We start from the raw sequence: 22,083 nt of genomic DNA, 5'->3' as shown, positions 1-22,083 counted from the left end.
CATACCAGTAGCATGAACATGCCGTTACAGTCGCAACCTCGGTGATACTACGGCATATTGAAACAATTCGCACCGGTACCTGCCTGGATGCTCAGATGCTATTTTAAGCCGACTGCACGCTGCTTGGCAAATGGCGGGGTACAGAGAGGGGCGCACGTGGTTCGTTACGATAAAACGGCTTGAAAAAAAGGTATATGTATGCATCGCTTACGGTACTTTGAGAAAGTAAGATCCTAAGGTCATTCCAAGCAGATGCGTTCAGGCTGAACTCGATTCGTGTGAGACGAGTCATGGTACGACTTCCGCGCAACCTCCATCGGAACATCCAGTAGCACGTCAAGACGTGTTCAACTTCACTTTAACAAAAATCCTATCGCTTGCTAGTGCACGGAGTAGCCCTGGGAGAACACTGCATGTGACATAAATTGGTGCCCACAACGCAGTGGATACACCGCCAGGAACCAACCAGCCGCACCCTCTTTGCTGGGAACAAGGCGTCCCGTTATGACGTTGCAACCCGCATTTTTCTTTATTGGCCCAACTGCGACTTTTCCAACCCAAACAGAAAGCGAGCCCAGTCTGCAATTGATGGTTCGAGTCAAAGGCGCCTTTTTAGGGCGGGTTTTAACCTGGAGGGCAAGAAAAAATGGGATATTGTTTAGGTGTGCCTCTGGCGAATGAGACGGTGTTGCTGTACTCCACTTGTTGCCGCCTTGCCGTGTCGAACCCCTTGTCAATAAAACCGCTTCCTTGGTGCAGAATCTTGGATTGCCGTTACCGTTTTTTCCAAGAAGTTGCGAACACGAAGAGGATTTTGGAAATGAGAGGCGGATTTCACTGAGTGCGCAACTCGCTCTTCATCGAGTCACATACAAATGCGGTTTTCTATTCAGATGGGATAAATCTGGTGAATGCGCAACGAGGAGTAGTTCTAATCGATTGACGACTGTCCTCGTATACTAGCGTACCTTTGATTAGATAATGCCTGTCGCACGCGTGATACTCGTTGTTGGCTAGCTCTGGAAGGAAAAAGCAGTCTAACGAACCCTGTTAGTACCGCATGTAAGGGCTGCAGTCGCGATATATAGATTCAGGGCCGCCCTCGCCTCTCCCTAGCCGTTGGATCAACCCGTCGCCCTTCGCTCAGGTGTCCGTTCTTTTTCCCTCGCCATTCATTGCCAGTTGTGGTATTCATCGATCGTTCAGCACTACATTGTGCAATACCCATAATCAGTCATAATCCACCACCACAACGTCAACATGACCCTAAAATACCTATCCCTCGCTCTTGCCGCCGTGGCTGCTGCATCGCCTTTCGAAGGATTCCAAAAAGACGACGAAGCTTCCTACAAGGCCTGCAAACCCAACGGCGCAACAACCGAGACACCTCCCTCGGTCGGACCAGGCCTCAGCTCGCTCTACACCAATGTTGTAGCCTCAGTTCAAGGCATCTCATTTGAGCCGCGTTCTATAAACGAGCGTGCAGAGGGCTTCGCCTGCCACCCTAGTCTCGACTGCGTGAACCTCCAGAACCTCAACATCCCAATGTGCTACGATAAATTCACGACCAACTTTCAGTTTCCAGATGGCTCTTACGGCACCATCGCAACAGGAGATTACCATTCTGGCGGCACGGATGTAAATCTGATTAGTGGAAACTACACCAAAGACGGACAGAGCGCAAATATCTACTCTGGCAACGAGGCAGAGAGGCCAAATACATCGACCATGTCGATTCCACCGCAGTTTACTGGCACGGGTGTTGGCGGTGCCATTCCTGTGTCACAACTGGGTTCGATTGTTGTATTCACTACTACGCTCCCTCCAGTTACCTATACAGCACCAACAACAGTCGCTGAATCTGTTGCTACGGCGACTGTGGGCGGACAGCAGATTGAGACTACGATCCCTGCTACAACCATCACGCAAGCTACGACTATTGCGGGTAGAACGGCCGTTGTGACGGAGACGAGGACAGATGCTCAACCTACGAAGACGGGAGGCGCAGGACATGTCGGAGTTGATGGTACTGCCTCATTTGGAATGTCTTTTCTCGGTGCTCTCATGTACGCTTTAATCTAATCTGATTAATTTTCAAACCAGACGTTTGCAACACCCACACCATATGTACTTATATATAGCAACGCTTCTAACGTATATACACAACACCTAATGAACACACACCCCTATATCCCCTCCAGCACCCCACTAATCCTCCTAACCTCATCCCCATCCACCTCCTCCCCCTCCCCCGTCACAGCCGCAGAATGCACCCACGGAACCCCCGTCATCCCCTTCACAACCGCAACATTCCCACTCCTCACCCCTCCCCCCGCAATAATCTCTATCCGCCCCCCAAACACTTCCTGCAACCCGCGTATCCTCTCCAACCCCTCCACCGCGCTCTTCTCCCCGCCACTCGTTAGCACACGTTTAAACCCGCACCGAACGGCTGCCTCAACCCCCCCCTGCAAATCTCTCGCATCATCAATCGCCCGATGAAACGTGCACGCCCGCGGCTCTGCCAACCGCACAAGGCGCGTACACCTCTCCTCATCCACTCTTCCCTCTGTATCTAGAATCCCGAATACGAATCCATCAGCCAGACCCTTTAAACTGTCGATTTCGGATTCCATAACAGCGTACTCGGAAGCGGTGTATACGAAGTCGCCGCCGCGGGGGCGGATCATGACGGTGATGGGGAGGTGGGTTGCGCTGCGGACGAGGGAGAGGGTGGAGAGAGGGGGGGTGGTGCCGCCGAGGGAGTACGAGGTGCAGAGTTCGATGCGCGAGGCGCCGGTGCGGGAGGCGGTTATGGCGGAGGGGGCGGTGAAGGCGGCGATTTCGAGCATTGGGTTGTCGTGGTGGTGTTGCTTGGGGAAGGAGGGAAGGAGGGAAGGAAGTGCGGGGCAGTGTTGGAGAGGTGCGGGGGTGGTGTGGGGGTTTGTTGCTGTTTTGGAAGATGTAGGGTGTGGTGAGTGTGGAATAGAATTGTGGATATAAAATAGGTAACTCTGATAGCCCGGCGAGTGGTGCTGAAGGGAAGTACGGCTTGAGCTCCATTTACTCTTTCCATCTATTTGCTTAAGCGGCGCTCCTCCTTCAGCACTGTTTGTTAGGCTGTTCGAGTTACCGATTTTATACTTGTATATGACATAAAGCGCTCCAACGGAGAGCTGATTTTTTTTTAAATTCGTTTTCTGGATAGTTTGATTAGTCTAATCTGGTGGTAATTCTAGTGTTGGTCACGTAATGGCTAGGTTTTTACTCTAAATACCTACTGCGTGTGTGAGCTGATGCTTCCTATGGCTTCTACGGAGGGCTCGTTTTCTGGCCAGCTGGTTGGGCAGGCGGACATTTCAGTGTTCCCTACATGATTAGGCGCTATCCAGGTAAAGAGATTCCTAAAATCTTTGCACGGATGTTGCATGCATTCGTCGAATGTGTGCTCTGTCCCCTTCCACAAACATATGCATTTACTCTACCTCTGTTCTCATCCTGTCTTCCTAATTATTGCAGATTTATCTGCACATTACAATCAGTCCTAGAAAGGTTTCGCACACAATTAAATGCAATGTAATTAGTTCTAAGAAGCTCTGTACTAATTAGCTATGCTGAGACATTAGGAATATCTATTAGTAAAAAAAGAATTCACTTTCATTTCACCTCTCCCTCTTCTCTTGACCATGATCACACGTCACTGCGAGAAGGCTTAGTAAGAATAATTTTAGGGTCTCTTTTACCTTTACTTAAAAGCAGCCTAAGATTTGACATCCTTCTTATATCTTGCTATCACGCTCTCTCTTCTCACTACTCTCTACCACAGTCTACCTAGCAGCAGCAACAGCAGCAGCACGAACAGCAACAGCTCATCGCAACAGCACTTTCCTACATCAAGTCAATACCAAGTCGACACCAAATCAACACCATGCCTGCTACCAAGAACGAGTCGAGTGAGACAGACGTGAGTGGCAAGAGGTGGACTGATGACAAGAAGGTAGGAAGTCTCCATCCATGCACAATAGCACTAGCTGACAAGTTAATACATAGTTAGCGTATCTCGTCGTTCTGTGCGGAAATGAGGGCGGACTTGAAGCCAAGATCAAAGTAAGTGAGTGTAGCTAATGGCTATGCGTTCACGTACTGACTCGATACTACAGAATGCGCCTAAGCCAGCTGGTCGAACTGACACAGCTTGCAAGAGAATGATCGAGCGTCTTGAGAAACAGTTCAAGAAGGATATTGCTCGCATGAAAGAAGCGAAGACTAGCAACGGCCAGACGACGAACAAGCGCAAGAACAAGAACGACAATGAAGAGGAAAATGGTATTAACAAGGGCGCGCCTAAGAAGAATAAGGCAACTCCCTATAAGAATAAGAACAAGAGCAGTGCTGATAATGAACTCATGATTAAGGAAGAGATTCCTGAGGAGGAGATTCCTGAGTATATTACTCAAAGTTTGGACAGTGCCTTGATGGATGGGGGCTTTTTAGGCAACTTTTTCTCCTGTAGGGGTCTGATAAGTCCATTGCGATAGCCCCAACGAGAGGTGGGTGTTAATAGTGGGGTGCGTCCACGTATGCAGAGACATCTGGCGGTCTTTGTTCTATTGACAAGTAGCATGTTTGTTGCTTGTTCTGGCGATATGGAGTCGGGACTGCCAGAGGGCGTAGTAGGACAATTCAATGGATTCAATGGAATAATGAATGAATGAAGCATAGTGGAAGATGGATGCAAGAGTAGTGATGCAGGGAGGATGCAGCATTAGGTAATGCCGCATATGCTGAGTCATGGCCGGGCGGCGGGCGGCGAGCAGGGGGCGGATGCGCAAACTACGTACTACTTACTAGTAGCATGTCTTGTTGCATGCAGCCAGCGGCCATTCCGTCCTCACCGTCGCCTGCGCTTCCTTGTGCGCGTGCTCTCTCCCAGTTTCCCCGTGTGCAATTGGCAGCAGCAGCAGCAGCAGCAGCACTGGCACTGCCTGGCCGCCTGAACCCCCCGATCCGTGCGTGCCGTGTGTCGTCTGCGTCCGCATCCTCCGCCTCAGCGTCAGCCTCTGCAAACTGATCCCAGGCTGGCATGCTGCTTGGCCGAGTCTCTGTCGCCGCCTGCACAAAAACTCTCTGCGCAATCAGACGACGACCGCTCGCTCTTCTCCACGCGCGCCCGTTTGCCAGGCTGCCCAGTACTACTGTGCTCGCCTGCGCCCGCCGCCTGCTCCACCCACTGCCGCAAATGGACCACAATGGCTCCGTCAAGCGCAAGCAACCCCCAACTTCGCCCGCCACCGACCGCCCCCTCAAGCACATCAAGCCCGAACCCTCTGCACGCGTGACAAACGGCCACGACGACACCATGGAAGACGCCCCTAGCGAATATAGCGCCGCCGACGACCTGCCACCGCCTGCCCACGTTGCTGCTGCCTCTGGGCCTGACACGGCCGAGTGGCAGAAGACCATCGAGAACGTGGTTAAGAGCGTTGTCTCGATTCACTTTTGCCAGACATGCTCCTTTGACACAGATCCCGCAGTCAGCTCAGAGGCCACGGGCTTCGTCGTCGATGCCGAACAGGGCTACATCCTCACAAACAGACATGTCGTGGGCGCCGGGCCCTTTATCGGCTACTGCATCTTCGACAACCACGAGGAGTGCGATGTCTACCCCGTCTACCGCGATCCTGTACACGACTTCGGTATCCTGCGTTTCGACCCCTCAAAAATTCGCTACATGCCCGTCACCGCCCTCAAGCTGCGCCCAGACAATGCAAAGGTTGGCGTTGAGATTCGCGTGGTTGGTAACGACGCTGGTGAGAAGCTGAGTATTCTGTCTGGCGTCATTAGCCGACTGGATCGCAACGCGCCAGAGTACGGCGAGGGCTACTCCGACTTCAACACAAACTACATACAGGCCGCTGCTGCCGCTAGCGGAGGTTCTTCGGGCAGTCCTGTGGTCGACCGCGACGGATATGCTGTTGCGCTGCAGGCGGGTGGACGCGCCGACGGTGCTGCAACCGACTATTTCTTACCCCTGGACCGCCCTCTGCGCGCGCTCGAGCTAATCCGCCAAGGCAAGCACGTCACCAGAGGCACCATCCAGACGCAGTGGATACTCAAGCCCTTCGACGAGTGTCGGCGACTGGGTCTCTCTGCTGAACTTGAAAAGGATATCCGCACCCAGTTCCCCAAAGAAACGGGCATGCTGGTTGCCGAGGTTGTCCTCCCCCAAGGTCCTGCATCGAACAAGGTCGAAGAGGGTGATCTTCTGCTCCGCGTCAATGGAGAGCTACTCACCCAGTTTGTCCGTCTGGATGCAATCCTGGATGAGCATGTGGGCCAAACCATTTCTGTGACCATTCAGCGTGCAGGAGAGAACATGGACGTCGAGATTGACGTCGGTGACCTCCATGCCATTACCCCCGACAAGTTTGTTTCTGTTGCAGGTGCTTCGTTCCACGACCTCTCGTACCAACAAGCTCGCCTCTACGCTATCTCGCTTAAGGGTGCGGGTGTGTACGTGTGTGAGGCAGCCGGCTCATTCAGATTTGCTGATGGCTACACGTCTGGCTGGCTGATTCAAGAAGTTGACAACCAGCCAACACCAGACCTAGACACTTTCATTCAAGTCATGAAGAAGATCCCCGACCGCAAGCGAGTCGTCATGATGTACAAGCACCTGCGCGATCTGCACACTGCAAACACCAGCATTACTGCAATCGATAGGCATTGGCACGCAAAGATTCGGGTAGCAACTCGCAATGATACGACTGGCTTGTGGGACTTTAGCCCACTTGCCGATGCCATACCACCTGTGCCCCCAGTCCCACGCCGTGCCAACTTTGTCAAGATGAGCTCTAGTTATCCAGAGGCTGTAGACATTGTCCGCAGTTTTGTACGCGTGCACGTCTCCATGCCTATCAAACTTGACGGCTTCCCCAAGTTGAATAAACAGGGCTATGGTCTTGTGGTTGATGCCGACCAGGGTCTTGTCCTTGTTTCGAGAGCAATCCTGCCCTACGACCTGTGCGACATATCCTTGATCATCGCCGACAGCATTTTTGTTGATGCAAAGGTTGTCTTTATGCACCCGTTACAGAACTATGTCATTGTCAAGTACGATGCCTCGTTAGTCAATGCACCTGTGAAGACTCCCAAGTTTGCGACGGATTTCATCAAGAAGGGTGCTGAGACCATTTTCTTTGGTATCAACCAAAACTTCCGACCCGTCGTGGCTAAGACGGTTGTCACGGATATTACTACTGTTGCTATTCCGGCTAGTGCAATCACGCCGCGGTACCGCGCGACCAACTTTGATGCCATCACCGTAGACACAAACCAGGCTTCACATAGCGGTTCCGGTGTGCTTATTGCAGAGGATGGCACTGTCCAGGCTCTCTGGCTTTCATACTTGGGTGAGCGAACTTCGCATAGTGGCAAGGACGTAGAATACCATCTCGGTCTTGCGACACCCAACCTTCTTCCGGTACTCAACGAGATCCGAAGCGGCAAGACGCCAAAACTTCGCATCTTGAACGTCGAATTCCAGACGGTCCAGATGAGCCAGGCCCGCGTCATGGGTGTTTCAGAGGAATGGATCGAAAAGACAGAAACGGCCGATCCAGAGCGCCATCAGCTCTTCATGGTCCGGAAGGTGGATTCGGGTCACAGCGATGGTCTTCATGAGGGCGACGTCCTCTTGACGCTCAACGGCAAACTCGTAACCCGCTCTCCGGATCTGGACGTTATGTACAACAATGAAGTACTCGACGCAGTCATTGTACGCAAACGTGAAGAAAAGACCATCAAGGTCTCGACTGTTCCTACAGAGGACCTCGAGACCGACCGCCTAGTCAGCTTCTGTGGTGCCACTTTCCACCGTCCCCACCAAGCCGTGCGTCAGCAAATTAGCAAAATCCACTCAGACGTCTACATTTCCTCGCGGGCCCGTGGCTCACCAGCATACATGTACGGGGTAAGTTTGTCGACTTCTCTTTCTGTATCTTCCTTTGCTAATCAGTACCACTAGCTCGCACCTACAAACTTCGTCACACACGTCAACAATGTACCCACGCCTAATCTATCCGCCTTCCTCGTCGAAATCAAGAAGATTAAGGATAACGAGTACTTCCGCATGAAGGTCATGACGTTTGATAATGTTCCCTGGGTCGCTACTATGAAGAAAAACGAGCACTACTTCCCTACCATCGAGCACATCAAAGATCCGTCGGAACCCCTGGGCTGGAAAAAGATTATTCATGAGTGTGATGTTGGAGGTGCAAGAGAAGAATTGGGACCTGATGAGCTGGAGGCGGATGCTGCTGAAGATTAGACAGACAGGTGTTTGGATATAGACAATGCGGGGCTTGAAAGAAATTAATAACCACTGCTATTCATCTTAAAGCACGGGAGGAGTCTGGGATCATCATTCCATGTAAATGTGTCTATGTACTGTACAAAAATATCCCAACCCAGACCAAACAAGAGCTTCTCTATCTCTGCATCTCATGCTCCCCAAACTGACTCTTATCCCCCATCTCCACCCCCCGTCGCTGCATCTCAACCGCATACCGCATAACTTCCGCCTCCCACTCCCTCAGCGCCCTCATCTCCCCTCCCAACAAACGCTCCACCGCCCCAGCAAGTGACATGGCATCCAAAGCCGCCTGGTTCGTACTCGCTGCAGTATGCGGTCGAAACCCCGCAAGCGCATCACCCAGCAATACCACCCTTCCTCCCTCCAACACCGCCCCCGGCGCAATCACATCCGTAATCGCCTGCACAAACGGAACCTCCGTCCCCCGCACCACCTCCGCAAACTGCGGCGGTAACATCTCTCCCGCCCTCTTCTTCTGGCGTTCCCAAATCCCCGGATTAATAGCGCCAGGCGGAAGCGTGATATGATGCCTCCTTCCATGTACATCCGTCATCACATCCTCATGCTCCTTTGAATCTTCAGCAGCATTAACGTACCAGACCCAGTTTAGCAAGCGCTGCCCCGGTACCGTAGTGCCATGGGACCCAGGGATCGTGTAAGCGAGGATTTGGGTGCCGGGGGCATGATAGAAGGTAAAGGTGTTGGTGAAGAGGGAGTGGGTGGGGGTTGAGAGAGAGGTCTCGGGGAGGGTGCCGCGCCAGGCTATGTAGCCGGCGTAGGTGCGCGTTGTGGAGGGGAAGTAGGAAGTGCGGATTTGGGAGCTGGGGCCGTCGATGGCGAGGACAAGGTCCGTGGGGGTGGTGTGTGAGGTGCCGGAGGTGTGGGTGTAGGATATTTGGATGGGGTTGGAGTAGTCTGGGGAGGATGAGGATGAGGACGGGGCGTCTACGCTTGTGACTGTGCAGCCGTATTCATAGGATGTTGTTCCCTCGCCGGGTTCCGGGGTGGGGACTGTAGCGTAGTCGGTTTTTGTGCCGTCGTAGTTTGTGCGGAGGAGGTGGTAGAGGAGGTCCCAGCTTGTCATGTGTTGATCTTGGTCGTGGCGGCTGATGATCTTTCCTTCCTTATCGAGATATTGCCGCTGGTGGCTTGAGACTGTCAGTGGTGTGTGGGTGCGGTCGTGGGTTTCGAAGAACTTTTGCACTTCTGGGCCGGCTACGACGCCTGCGCCTTGGTCTTGGAGAAGGGGGGTTGGGTTGCGCTCGAAGATGCGGATGTTGAGGTCTTTTCTCAGACGCTTCAATGCGACTCCAGCCATGAGACCGCCTAGTGAGCCTCCTACGATAACAATATTTTTGGGTTTTGTTTGGGCCATGGTTGCGCGTGGAACTGTATGAAATGCTTGGATGGAGCGAGAGGTTGTTAGACTTGAGCCGTGGGCTCAGCAGTACGTAAACTACATCTTAAACTTAGAGACTATGAAGATCTACACAAGGATAAATTCTTGCATTACAGTCAATGACATGATGTTGTATCCTAGGTGGTGTAAGATTGGAAGTTGTCGGAAGCTCGATAGGGACGTCGCTTATGTTACCATGACGTACACTATATCCACAGGCATCGGAAACACACGAAGATCGTTCTCTAGTCAGTCACATTTAGGAAAATGATCGGTTAATATTCCTCAACTACTTGAATCATGTATATACATTCTAATTACCTGCGCCTACGCTCCTCGAAATATCCAAACCGCCCTAGTATCCCAACAGTCCGACTATGTACAGTACTCTTTCATCCCAAAATCCTCCTTTCATTGACACTGCCCCTTCTGGCTTTTGAATATCTTGGAAATCTGGGTTTGACGCAGACTTTCGGACCCCTAAAGTACGGGACGTGTACCGGCACACAGAATGAAATAGCAAAGCCAAAAACAACCAGATGTTTGCGATTCCAACCAGAACAGACACGACAACTACATCAAACCAGTGGAGCGGCGGCCCTGCTACGGCAAAAGCGCAAATGATTAGACCGTGTGGAAGGCAGATGATTTAGTACAGAGGACGATTGAGGCGAGCCCTGAGAACGATTTCGCTTTTGGTGCGTCGCGTGTTGTGGTGACTGATAAAAGGGAAGAAGGTAAAGTAACCCACCACACACGAGGCCGCTAATGCGACAAGAATGAAGGAAACGCTCGTAGTTGTGAACAACCACTGCTGGAAGAGATAGCTGTGCCTCTCGAAGGAGAAGATGAGAGTATCGATGTAGCCGCTCAGCAGAGTAAAGAGTAGGATGATAGGCTCGAAAATGAGCATCTCGTACAGCCGGAGCATTGCCATGACCCATTTGTCGCATTGAAACATCTCCATCAAGGCTTTGTCGTAATTGGGTCCACAAACATTTGTATTGCCCTCCTCTCTTTGCCTTTTCGCCTCACGATCCAGCAGAACCGACGCCCGCATTTCTTCCGCCAACAGCCAGTGAAGCAACTGTATAGTCACACCAAGAATAAGCTGGATCCAGAAGTTCCATCGCTAGTCAAGAAATTGTTGAACTACGCCTCTCGCAAAGCCAGCAAGGACAGCACCAAGACAGGTGAAGAGAGATGCCCACAAGACGGCGCAGAACTGCTCGTCCTCGTCAAATATATCCTCGATGATGCTCATTGTTACGTCGCACCCAGCCGACAACAATCCACTCATAATCCTCCCTCCAATGACTCCACTAAAGCTTTTTGACAATGCGCCAATCAGGACGGACATATTGGTCAGACCAAGAGAAGCCTGCGTGACTGACTTACGACCCATGTCCTCTGAAAACGGGCGCCAAAGCCTGCACCCGACCGCGTGCGAGATCAGGAAGGCTGTTATTCCCTGTTGGGCATTGTCGGTGCCAAAATACGTGTTCAGCGAGGGGATGGCGTTGGAATAGCTGGCTGCGTTGAAGGTTATGCTGGTTTGGCATGATGAGATGACGGTAAGGAGGGTCCATTTTCGACGTGCGGTCCATGCGTAGGCTAGGTAATTGCGTGAATTTTCTTTAGTGAGGAATTTGGTGGGGGTGAGGCGAGTCTGGGGGGAGGAGCCAGGTAGTTTGGAAATGTGTGGTGAAAACAGTCTGGAAAGGTGTGATGAAGACATTATTAAGAGTTACATGGGTTTGATGGAACATCTTGGGTATGTTGGATACGTGACTATTTCTGAGAGCGTGTGTGTATGTTCTGAAAGGCTTTGAAGGGAGTTACAGAGTATATATTATTCATAGGCAGCTATAGATGCAGATATTCATTGCTATGTATTTTCTCAACTGTGGTTGATCGAGTTTTGTCATCATCTAACCATGGTTAAAGTTGGAGGACACAATTGCATTTACAAGAGGGGTGCACGTATTAGTAATGGGATCTTCTGTAGTTGTCTTGTTAAAAATACTAACAGCAGTGCCTAATCTTGAACGTATTGATAATGTGCGTCTGTCGAGCCGCTCAGCCAAGTCGAATAGATGTGGGGTTGAGCACTTCAGTTTGTTCTTAATCACAAACTCAGCACTGAGTGACAGCGGAGCGAAGATTCTTGACAAAGTTCTGTCAAGTAAGCTTCGCTATCACTTCTGTGTACTTGTGCTTGACATACGACAGTGACGGAAGATCGTGATTCGCTTTTCTCCACAGATTCCCATGCACCGAATGAAATCGCGTATAGACGAGTGGTTAGGTCTTATTGGATAGGCGAAATGACTATAATATCTCCTAGTGAAGATCAAGAATGGATTCGAGACAGCTATGTACGGTAGCATCAGCAAACTTATTGTGCCATGTCACGCAGTTCGTGGGGGAAACGCGGGTTGACGGGTATATGCAGAAAGCCGTAGGGTAGTGTGTGCTCAATATCATGATGCAAGATTGACTGGCTTCGAATGTTGCACAAAGTTGAGCAAGACTTTCATAATCTCGCGTATGTGAATATACTTTTAGGGTAGGTGCATATCTTATCAGTCTCCTGAACATTGCTGCATCGATTTTCAGGCAACTATCGTTACATATGCGGAAAATATATGAAGATGTGGCCTTCCTGCAAAATGCATAACTATTTCAAGTTACTCAAGAGGTTTGAGCCAACCGGCGTGGTTCCATTTGGAGTACAGCGTCGTTGAATACCTTGTCACACGACGCGGTTCTTTGAACCGAGCAACTATAGCCATCTGAAATGTAGTATGCCTCAGTTTTCAGGGATCGCCACAATCCTCTGCACGGCCTGAAAAGGCAGGTGAAGCCTCAACGAAGATGCCACGTCCAATGACGCTTTTGACAGACGCGATGACATCTCGGCGAGAAGAATTCCGCCAGATTCCCATCAGACCGGACTTGAAACCATCTCAAGACTGACAGGAGTTTTGAACCCAACTTGACGTAGAGTTGTGTTTTCAATGTTCCGGAATTGCGAAGGGTCAACGAACGCATGAATGTCAGACTTTCTGCCGGTTAATGGAGAGAGGTACAATCGAAACTGAAACTACTGAGCGGCATAGATCTTCCGTACAATAAAAGCCGATTTGCATCAATAAGTGCTATGTAGGCTGCCGAAGTCGCGACTGTTAGCGTGTACGGCGATGCAGTGTGCCATGGATGCTATGGTGATATTCGGGGTGACGTCGGTCAATACTAACAGCACGCTTATTGAACAGAGGAGTTCCAAGCGAGTGGAGTTTGGATTACCTGTAGCTTAGGTCAAAGCGGTGAAATTCAGTAGTGCAACGATGCATCTGAGCCCGTTAAACGGTAGATGCAGTGCGGGGGTGATAGTCGACAGTGGTTCCTGGGGTTCCTGGAGCTTCTTGAAACCTCCGACGTCTGAACTGGGACGCGATGATCCAAGACAAACGAGAGCCACACACCCAGGTGCCCCATGCTCAACATTTCCATCCAATCATCTTGCTGTTTTCAAAATATACAGACACCACAAGTTGACCAATGCATCTAGCGGTTCCAATCAGACTTGTCTCTTCTTGTAGCGGTAGCAATAGGACAAGGTAGCAGCCTCTATTCGCACGTTAGGCCTTGTGACAATTACCCGCATGCAGCGTTTGCACGTCTCTCCATGCAGCAGATGCGCATCCCTTCCGTTACACTAATAACATACAATCGTTCTGGCTGAGCAGCATCCGTCTTTACCAGTTTCGAGTAAGCGCTTATGACTGAGGCCACTGAGCCATGTCCAAACACATCCCGCTGACCCTCTTAGCCAGAACAGGCCCATGTGCCCGTCAAACTCAATCCTTCTACCGCCTTCCCGCCTTCTGCAGTCTTATGTCGCTTTCTTCACCCTGCGGCCCGTTGCATGACTTGGGCCGTGTACTCGGTACCTGTTGAAATCAGTTCTCTGAGCAACACGTCTCCACATTCGTTCCATTAAGTAAGAGGGGGGATCCGAGTCTTCAAATCTTCATACCTCGTTGACTATCAGTCGAAACTATCACACTTACTCAGCAATCCTACAGCCTGGTCGTCATGGCAGCCGTCATGCGCCCACGAGCGCTAGATGGCGAGAGGAGAATGAACATGGACGCCCTTGGGATAGGCTACATGGTCTTCGCCATATTCTACACCATCACACTATCTGCAGAGCTCTACTTTTTATATCGACGACGTGATGCATTCTGCATACAACTACGAAACATCAAAGTGCTTTTCGCAGCAGTTTGTATGCTCCATGTGTATCTCAGCATTGTCCTGTTTGTCTACCCTTGGAATGGCTTCTTTCCTTGTTCAGCCGAATTCTGGATCATGTCTGTCTTCCTTCCATCTGGCATGGCATTTTTCCAGGGTGAGTATCTTTAGCTTACAACCATACGCCTTTACTAACGCTTCAAAGCTTGCAATGCAAAGGTTCTCACAGTCTATGAGAGGCAGAATCGGTTGACGCGCAACTTCCTTGAAGGAGCACGCAAGAAGCGCATCTCATACACCCCCCGTGGGCTATACGAAGCGTGGCGAGATCTCGATGCAGCAAAGAAGGTGTACTTTGGTACCTTGACTGGATTAGCATTTTCAGTAAGAGCTGCCTGCTTGGATCACAAGTTTTTTGCGCTAACCAGTACAGTTTATTCCTGCCATTATATTGTTCTTCGGTTCGCGCCGTTTTCATGCGTCTTATGGCTTCTTTGGAGTGGCTACAGACTACCACAAGTGCCGTCGAGGGGGTGAATGGTATGTGACGCGTTTGCGAAAAGATGGACGTCTGAACTAATCATAGTGCAGGATTCCATCGATTTTCGTTCAACTATTCTGGACGATGCTAGTGGGCCCTTGGATTCTATGGAAGATCCGTGACATCAGGGACGTCCACTCGTGGGCCTGGCAAACAAGACTCGCCATCATTGCTGGGTATGTTTAGTTTTCCAGTTCCTTACTCAAGTTACTTACATTCTGTGTAGTCTACCAGGAACACCACTTTGGATCGCCTTCACATACTCAAACATGGAAATCGCTACCAGCGTCAGTAGATTCTTTGCACCAGCAGGATGGTAAGTTTAGGTTTTGCCCGTAGTGCTTCGATCTTGATACTGACTCTACCGAATAGGTTCATACCATCACTGATAGTTTGCCAGCAAGTCTTGATCGTCATCCCTCTCCGGGACGCACTGAAGATGCAGCCATATCGTCGCTCTTCAATCTCCGAAACTGATTCTTTCAAATCTTCACGGTCTATTTTGGTCGAAAAGTCGCCAATTGAGAGCCTCGACAAATCTGCCAGAACCAAAGTATCTATGCAAGCGCTGGAATTCAGCATCGAACACAGCATCGAGCCCCTCATCGCCTGGGCCGCAGCCCGTGAGTTCACAGCCGAGAACTGTATCTTCTTGCGCGAAGTGCGCAACTTTAGGAGAAAATGGGCCGGCCTTAAGGTCGTCACTACAGCGCAACGCCGCCAGATGTTTAACGAGGCGTCCCTCATCTTCTTCACGCTCGTCAACCCTTTTACCGCTGAGATGGCCATCAACATCGAATACAAGATCTTCAAGACGCTGCAAACCGTTTTCGCAGAAGTAGAATTCGACCCATATATGCCACGCTGCAAAACGCCCGACGATATCCAATCACCCGTCTTCCGGGAAAACGTCGTATGTCCATGGGAAGACACGCTCAGTCGCCCAACCAGTATCCGAAGTGACACAACATCATCATCCACCTCGAGTACAAAGAGCATAGTACCGAGTGAATTTACAGACGAAATTTTCGACGCTGCATACGACAGCATCAAATACCTTGTTTTCACAAATACCTGGCCTAGGTATGTGGAGCTCGCAGGCAAGCTTCATAGCGCTCTCTGAATATTACGTCTCGCACCACTGCTGTTTCGATGAATGCCCCCATATATTTTTGCCTTTTACCTGCCTGCCTTCTTAGTTAGGATAATACCCTTGAATGATAATGCAATTGCTTTTCCTGTTCATGTTATTGAACTTCATTATCCTGGCTACGATCATCTACGTGTTGCTCCCCTTTCTCCGTCACACAACTTCTGGAAAGATTACAGAACATGATGAAACTACCCTATTCATCATAATTATAATTATAAAATATTAATCATTACCACTACTAGTTCACACGCGTTACTATTGCCATCTTCATCGCCCAAGCCTTGATTCTAGAAGCCTAAGGCAAGTTCTCTCATTGTACTCGCCAAGGACAACACCAGACCCACCTGTGGATGCGGTTTCGACATGTGTTTTGCTACCATGCGGGGCGCGTTCTAGAATTTGTCACGCTTCTAACCTGATCAGCCGGTATACATACCTCTCTTGGCAGTCGTAGAAAAGGGTACCCACTGTGATAGCGATCTAAAGATCGACATGTGCACATGACATGGTAGTAAGTATAGAAACAAATCCTTCCCTTGTAAACCAAACTACCCAGCTCACTTCCCCACCACTTTTTCTCCGATGTGGAAAGTCGACGAGATGTCTCATACACGGAGCTTCACAAATACCTACTAGGCCTATTTACCCGGATAACAAAACGTCGTCTGCATGTCTAGGCCCTTTTTCGCGCCGCGAATATTGCTCAGACAAGCCACAATGGTCGTTGACGAAAAGAGTGTCTTTTCTTCCCTTTGCTCATCTCTCGTCGTTACAACCATCCGGTCGGGACCTCTATGCAGCGCGGGAAATTCATGCATCAGGGGGTGGCGCGGAAGGAATGGCAGAGTTGTGATTTAGGAGGGGCGGCTAGCGAGTGCGTGGCTGTAGGTTTCGTATCTTGAAGCGGATGGTGTCACAGGTTGTGGTGGTGCAGGATATGCACAGACCATGAGTGGTGAATCGGGCTGGCGGGATGGAGCGGCGGCTTGCCGAGTGGACGGTGGTAAGACGGAAGAGAAAATTAGTGGTGTGTCTTCTTTTGCACATTGTTGTCTCCTCATGCGGTTTTTGTCAAAGAAGCGACATATGGCATTGGTATCAATTTTGCGACCGTATTCTCCGCATCCGGTGCCAAAGTAGGGTATACTGCCTTCTAGTAACACGGCGCTGCCGAGTTTCTCGCACGGTTCTTCTTGTTCTCGGGTTTTCAGTCGATATTTAGAAGTTGGTGGTTCAATGGGGCCTTGTGGCACGGGTAGAAAGGTTGAAAGGTCAGGCCATGCTATTGAGCATTTTGTGTTGGAAGATGACCACTGGTCTGGGGGTGGTGGTGTTGAAGGCCAAATCGACGGGTCGGGTCCAAGCGGTTTCACAGTAGGCATTCTACAGGTTCCATCCGCTTGGCAGAAGAATTCGGTAATACGGTTGGGGGTAGGGATGACTTCATTCTTGGGATTGGCTTCGTTTTTGGAGTGGTGGTTTATATCCTTCATACCAGAAGGATCGGTCGCCACGTTTGAATACACTGCACACCACGGGTCTGGGTAGCTGTTCAATCCACGTGAGCAAGACGGTTCGCTCGAGGAAGCCATGTTATCCGAGAAGTAGGTGCGTTATAGTTAGTATTGAGAAATCACAAACGCTATGTCTTTCTCCTCGTAAAGTAGCCTGTTGATGCATATCAAGTTATGAGAAGCTATCATTGCTAAATAGTAAAGAGTCGCATCGCATTATTCCCATACACAGATACGCAGTAGAAATAAGTTTGAAGAACGCTTTAATAGAATCAGTGATGCCTCTTGAGGAGGCCTAAAATCAAACGCACTGTCTGTGAGTGGTTGAATGGTAAAGACTGCGAACACGGAAATTCGCCGACTGACACTCCAAAAAACGCGCGAACCATGGTAAGTATTCAAAAATCATGGTTAGCACGTGCAATATCGATTTTCTGGGTTGGGATATTTGTAGTTGCTCATTATTACATTGTACGAATGTCTGTTCCAGCGAACTTCAGCACGGCGACCTTTATGTATAGACAAAGTCTCTCTTCCCGCTTCTGAGATCGTTCTTTCAATTCTATCTTTCAACACGGCTCGCCAATGATGACTACATTATTCCAGTGAATTTTGAGATCACCATAGTTGGCAAGAATAAATAGGTTGTTACCCAGCGGTGTCGGCGCCAATGTCAAGCATCCGGAATCTGATATTGCCAAGGCCATGATACGTATCGCCACCAGCCCGCATACGATCCTATCAGAACAGCCTGATTTGCATTTTATTCCAGAAACTACCAACGTTATTTGTTACTCGATATCCGTCATCGATAGTATATGAGAGGCACTCTTGAGGAGGTCCGTCAGCACAACGGCGAGCTTGATGCTAATATCATGTACCATTATTTCAAATTGGTAGGTTCAACCTACAACTTCAAGAAAAGGTGTACTATTCCCAACACTTACATGAAATCTGTAATCATGCATTCTTACAGAAACCACCGTCGACACCGTCCGCAAGAGAGCTCGGTAGCAATTGAAAGAGACAAAACGTGATGAAGAAGGCGAGTTTATGCTAGACGAACTGTTTACAGAGAACTCTGGAGAAAAGAAGGGTTCAGGCGAACGCTCGAATATCATGTACAAGAGAAAGGACTTGTCAGATGAAAACAGACACTGTGCTAACCGACAATATGCTGGGCTGGACCATCTCATTGCAAACTTCTTGTCAAGAAGCAATTCGGCACGTAATTATTCTAAAGGAAAATTGAAGAACGTTTCATCAAATTCTTGGTTCAATCAAGTGGGGATACCGGCGCCCCACTGTCAGCTGCGGACTTGGGATGCCTGCCGATCATATTGGTGGCGTGCCTTACTCCACGGACACATCTGGTAGCAGTCCCACATAGCTGAGTAGGACATGGTTTGATGCCTAATAAGAAAGGCTCGGCTTACCAAATAGTCCAATCAATTTGCGCATAGAAATATATGGCTGCAGAGTTCTAGTTCGCTTATCAGGTGTCTTTGCCTGTCTTACAGATCTGAGTTTAGCGCGGGCCTCTTTATCCACTCCCACCCGTACTACTGCAGTGCCTTTGCTTACAGATCGTGCTCAGCGTGCATTCATTGGATGGTAATTAGAGATGGAATGCTTCCCTGTTCTGGGCCATGTGCCTGTCGATTACTATACGCAAGGCATAAAAACATTTGTATCTGTAGGTCCTCTACCATTGCCGTCTTTCATTCACATCACATCAAGATGAGGGCTATTCAGAGATCATTTACCCTGCTCGGATGGGCAGTTGCATTCGCTACTTGTGTAAGCGGTTCGCCCAAGAGATATGAACCCCCAGATGTCATTCACTCCATCGCCCAACGCGCTAAAGCTGGTACGATTCCAATACCCACAAATTCGTTTGCAGGACTTCTGATCATCGCCACACAGACTTGATTGACCTTGGGGCTGTTCCGGGTCTGGATCTATCTTCTACACTTGAAAGTATAGCTTCCACATACGCCGATGCTGTCACGTCAAAGCTCTCAGCGCGGGCTGTTTCCAATCTCACTGGACTCATCGACGTTCATGGTATGTTCAAATTCTCACATTCCAATCTTGCATCTAATAGCCATAGCGCATTGCGTACCAGATTGGTACCGTGCAATTGTTCCCAGAACCGGCGGGAATCCCACACCATCATGGAATGTAACCGGACACCTCGACTTCATGGCCAGCCAAAGCATTTCTCAAGCCGTCCTAGCCTTCTCTGCACCGGGTGCAAATGTATACCCAGGAGATCAGGCCGCCACAATTGCACTTGCGCGACTGATCAACGAACAATCTGCAGCATTTGCTCGGGCCTACCCAGATAAATTCACATTTTACGCTGTCGTCCCGCTACCATATACCCCAAATGCCATCGCTGAAGCTACATACGCGCTCGACACGCTCGGAGCCGCTGGTATTGCGCTCTATTCGAACTTTGAAGGGCGCTATCTTGGTGATTCTGCTTTCAAGCCCTTCTTCGAAGCAATGAACGCGCGTGGGAGCAGCCAAATTATATACGTGCACCCCACGACACCGTATATACGCGTCAACGGCACATTGATCGAGGCCAACCCGACTGTATACCCTACCGGAAACATTGAATTCTACTTCGAGACAGCGCGTATGCTGGGGGACCTTGCCGTTACACAGACCTTGCTGAACTTTACCAACATCAACTACATTATTCCGCACGTTGGTGGTGCGTTTCCTTCGGTCGCCGATCGGCTTTTGAAGTCATTCCCAGCAATTTACGATCGGACTATGAACGTCCTAAAGACACGTTTCTTCTGGGATTCTGCAGGCCCAACGTACTTTCACCAGGTTGGAGGACTCCTGGCTTACGATATTTCGACGACAAATCTCTTTTTTGGGACGGATTTCCCGTATGCACCAATTTTTACGTATGGCCCATCGTTGATTGGTATTCAGACGTCGCCGTTTGTCACGAATGCTGAGAGGTCTGGGATATTTGCTCAGAATGCGCGAAGACTGTTTGGCGAACGTATTCCTTTATAGGTAGCTTTGATGATAAGGTATGAAATTCCAATTTACAGTACATGATGTACCTCGCGATGTCTCGTCTTAATCATATTTAACTCACGATTATGAGTCTTTGCAGAGAGTTAATTTAAAATGTGATCAACGTTCTATCTTTTCCTGAACACGTAGATAGATAGTAAGCACCTTGCGCTAGAAGTCGATCAGTTTACCAGCGGCGCAAAGAGGAAATACGGGAGAGATATGATAGTGTATTTCCGAAGCGGAAGTCTGAGTATATGGGGAGTAGTTCAAGAAGCACAAGTAGTGGTATAACATGTGATATTGTTATCTTTTGATCCATAGCAGTAGTAATATCGTTTTCAGATATCGTCAATTCTATTGGTTCTAATGGTCCACTGAGCTTTGGATACCTTGTCAGCCTATTTTCCTTTTGTCTTCAATAAAACCGCGTGTCCATCGCTTCCTCAAAATTTCACCATTTACATCATATCATGATGATCAAACACTAGGACTAACTATAACAAACGCATTAGCCATGCCATATCCAGGAAAGCGCCCACTTGATAACTTACTACTTGGTACAACCAAAAGACTTGTACTGCTTAGTATAAGTCGCGCATTCCTTTTGATAAGGTGCACCGACTTCATGCTTTGACTGCTCATCGTACAGTCCCTCGCAGCCAGCGGCATAGTAAGAGCGGCACTGGTAGGTGCCGTCATATGTGAAGAGAGTGGAGATTGGGAAGATGTTGTCGTCGGTGCATTCTGAATTGGTAGCACCGCCATTGATGTATTGTCGGCATTCGACATTGGTATATAAGGTGCCGTCAAGTTCAATACAGGCACCGTATGCGTCTGAGGTCATTATGCGGTAGATTGTCAGACCGTTGGCGTCACAGTCAGGAGCATTGTAGAAGGTGGCTTCAGAATTGGTTAGTTCAGTAAAATGAGAGGGTAAGCATGTATGGCTTACCTTCCCAAGCAGTGACCACGCTGAGGAGGGTTGCGAAGAGAGGAAGGCGAGAGAAGAGCATGTTGGCGAGGGGTTGTTGGTTTAGTGAAGGAGGAGAGAAGGTGATTGTCTGGACTGTGTTGTTGTGCTTCAATTATACCGAGACTACAAGCTGTACTTATATTTGAGAGAAGTACGAGTGGAGTAAGAAGAGGCTTATAGTGTGCAGTATTGTACAACACTATCGATGTCATTATGGATTCTAAGTTTTGGCCCCAAGCCAATTGTTCGTGCTTGACCCGAACTAAAGAGTCTTCAGGCCACCATACTAAGGCGGTTGTGGCCCACGGATAGCCGCTTTTCCCGTAGTTTCCCCAAAAAGCAGTATAGACTCAACGGTTGTCTGTGCATGACGTATGATATATAGCTAGACTATGATTCTGTCAGGGCCCCGAGGCCTCGAATCCAACATATTGGTGATGATGTGGCTGTAAAAATAACGGAGGTGGGGGCCAAGTTAGTTAGATGCCAGGCCAGTGAGCATGTTGGCCGATAGAGTAGTGTTAGTTCAACGCAAGCGTGTACATGGTAGCCTCTCCTCGTACAGGACTGGGAATACAATATTAGTCCAAGTAATGCCCTCGGTATTGCTGAATGCGAGCCAGATCAACATGGCTTCTGAATGCGGCGGGGGATCGTTGGCCAATGAACTTGTGTCTGTCACTGTTCAACAGACGCGTCCGTGGGCACGGGCTGTTGGAAACCTGGATAGGACTGCAACGAAGCCGTTTGTGGTGTTAGGTAAGACATGATGTCAGCCGGGAAATGCATAATCTGTAGAAACAAATGCCGTGTCGTGTCCC

The 22,083-nt window shown here is 49.5% G+C and overlaps 10 protein-coding genes across 10 annotated transcripts; 5 read left to right on the top strand and 5 right to left on the bottom strand.

Annotated features, from left to right (window-relative positions):
• Positions 1–1,260: 1,260 nt before the first annotated feature.
• COCSADRAFT_169117 (uncharacterized protein) lies at positions 1,261–2,082 on the top strand (the record flags this gene model as incomplete). The annotated part of the gene is made up of 1 exon (XM_007699524.1): positions 1,261–2,082. One exon carries the CDS (start codon positions 1,261–1,263, stop codon positions 2,080–2,082), a length of 822 nt encoding a protein of 273 aa, XP_007697714.1.
• A 104-nt stretch (positions 2,083–2,186) lies between these two features.
• On the bottom strand, positions 2,187–2,852 carry COCSADRAFT_169116 (uncharacterized protein; the record flags this gene model as incomplete). Its single annotated transcript, XM_007699523.1, has 1 exon — positions 2,187–2,852. The coding sequence occupies one exon, from the start codon at positions 2,850–2,852 to the stop codon at positions 2,187–2,189; it is 666 nt and encodes a 221-aa protein (XP_007697713.1).
• Positions 2,853–4,096: 1,244 nt separating this feature from the next.
• Positions 4,097–4,688, top strand: COCSADRAFT_34731 (uncharacterized protein). Its single transcript, XM_007699298.1, has one exon. The coding sequence runs from the start codon at positions 4,125–4,127 to the stop codon at positions 4,536–4,538; it is 414 nt and encodes a 137-aa protein (XP_007697488.1). The 5' UTR covers positions 4,097–4,124; the 3' UTR covers positions 4,539–4,688.
• Positions 4,689–5,239: 551 nt separating this feature from the next.
• On the top strand, positions 5,240–8,329 carry COCSADRAFT_84317 (uncharacterized protein; the record flags this gene model as incomplete). The annotated part of the gene is made up of 2 exons (XM_007699522.1): positions 5,240–7,972; positions 8,027–8,329. 2 exons carry the CDS (start codon positions 5,240–5,242, stop codon positions 8,327–8,329), a joined length of 3,036 nt encoding a protein of 1,011 aa, XP_007697712.1.
• COCSADRAFT_295381 (uncharacterized protein) lies at positions 8,313–9,903 on the bottom strand. The gene has a single exon (XM_007699521.1). It carries the CDS (start codon positions 9,747–9,749, stop codon positions 8,490–8,492), a length of 1,260 nt encoding a protein of 419 aa, XP_007697711.1. The 5' UTR covers positions 9,750–9,903; the 3' UTR covers positions 8,313–8,489.
• Positions 9,904–10,128: 225 nt separating this feature from the next.
• On the bottom strand, positions 10,129–11,511 carry COCSADRAFT_169112 (uncharacterized protein; the record flags this gene model as incomplete). Its single annotated transcript, XM_007699520.1, has 3 exons — positions 10,129–10,376; positions 10,437–10,905; positions 10,930–11,511. 3 exons carry the CDS (start codon positions 11,509–11,511, stop codon positions 10,129–10,131), a joined length of 1,299 nt encoding a protein of 432 aa, XP_007697710.1.
• A 2,363-nt stretch (positions 11,512–13,874) lies between these two features.
• On the top strand, positions 13,875–15,796 carry COCSADRAFT_137453 (uncharacterized protein; the record flags this gene model as incomplete). The annotated part of the gene is made up of 6 exons (XM_007699519.1): positions 13,875–14,190; positions 14,239–14,417; positions 14,467–14,573; positions 14,625–14,750; positions 14,801–14,890; positions 14,947–15,796. 6 exons carry the CDS (start codon positions 13,875–13,877, stop codon positions 15,695–15,697), a joined length of 1,569 nt encoding a protein of 522 aa, XP_007697709.1. The 3' UTR covers positions 15,698–15,796.
• A 613-nt stretch (positions 15,797–16,409) lies between these two features.
• COCSADRAFT_295358 (uncharacterized protein) lies at positions 16,410–17,369 on the bottom strand. Its single transcript, XM_007699518.1, has one exon. The coding sequence runs from the start codon at positions 17,317–17,319 to the stop codon at positions 16,582–16,584; it is 738 nt and encodes a 245-aa protein (XP_007697708.1). The 5' UTR covers positions 17,320–17,369; the 3' UTR covers positions 16,410–16,581.
• Positions 17,370–18,974: 1,605 nt separating this feature from the next.
• Positions 18,975–20,339, top strand: COCSADRAFT_137450 (uncharacterized protein). The gene is made up of 3 exons (XM_007699517.1): positions 18,975–19,111; positions 19,168–19,308; positions 19,355–20,339. Exons 1-3 carry the CDS (start codon positions 18,982–18,984, stop codon positions 20,281–20,283), a joined length of 1,200 nt encoding a protein of 399 aa, XP_007697707.1. The 5' UTR covers positions 18,975–18,981; the 3' UTR covers positions 20,284–20,339.
• A 232-nt stretch (positions 20,340–20,571) lies between these two features.
• On the bottom strand, positions 20,572–21,384 carry COCSADRAFT_188559 (uncharacterized protein). Its single transcript, XM_007699516.1, has 3 exons — positions 21,242–21,384; positions 20,841–21,189; positions 20,572–20,783 (listed from the first exon to the last, which is right to left on the bottom strand). The coding sequence occupies exons 1-3, from the start codon at positions 21,300–21,302 to the stop codon at positions 20,780–20,782; spliced, it is 414 nt and encodes a 137-aa protein (XP_007697706.1). The 5' UTR covers positions 21,303–21,384; the 3' UTR covers positions 20,572–20,779.
• Positions 21,385–22,083: the final 699 nt, after the last annotated feature.

This window comes from Bipolaris sorokiniana, assembly GCF_000338995.1.
Source record: "Bipolaris sorokiniana ND90Pr unplaced genomic scaffold COCSAscaffold_4, whole genome shotgun sequence".
Taxonomy (NCBI): Eukaryota; Fungi; Ascomycota; class Dothideomycetes; order Pleosporales; family Pleosporaceae; genus Bipolaris; species Bipolaris sorokiniana.
This window is presented reverse-complemented; position numbering and strand designations above follow the sequence as displayed.

Excerpts from the sequence above, each read along its gene's own strand:
- COCSADRAFT_34731 (XM_007699298.1), top strand. The coding sequence starts at position 4,125 with ATGGCTATGCGTTCACGTACTGACTCGATACTACAGAATGCGCCTAAG.
- COCSADRAFT_295381 (XM_007699521.1), bottom strand. The coding sequence starts at position 9,749 with ATGGCCCAAACAAAACCCAAAAATATTGTTATCGTAGGAGGCTCACTA.
- COCSADRAFT_295358 (XM_007699518.1), bottom strand. The coding sequence starts at position 17,319 with ATGGCTTCCTCGAGCGAACCGTCTTGCTCACGTGGATTGAACAGCTAC.
- COCSADRAFT_137450 (XM_007699517.1), top strand. The coding sequence starts at position 18,982 with ATGAGGGCTATTCAGAGATCATTTACCCTGCTCGGATGGGCAGTTGCA. Across the intron at positions 19,112-19,167 it reads CGCCCAACGCGCTAAAGCTG|ACTTGATTGACCTTGGGGCT; the intron begins GTACGATTCCAA and ends ATCGCCACACAG. Across the intron at positions 19,309-19,354 it reads TGGACTCATCGACGTTCATG|CGCATTGCGTACCAGATTGG; the intron begins GTATGTTCAAAT and ends TAATAGCCATAG.
- COCSADRAFT_188559 (XM_007699516.1), bottom strand. The coding sequence starts at position 21,302 with ATGCTCTTCTCTCGCCTTCCTCTCTTCGCAACCCTCCTCAGCGTGGTC. Across the intron at positions 21,190-21,241 it reads CGTGGTCACTGCTTGGGAAG|CCACCTTCTACAATGCTCCT; the intron begins GTAAGCCATACA and ends CCAATTCTGAAG.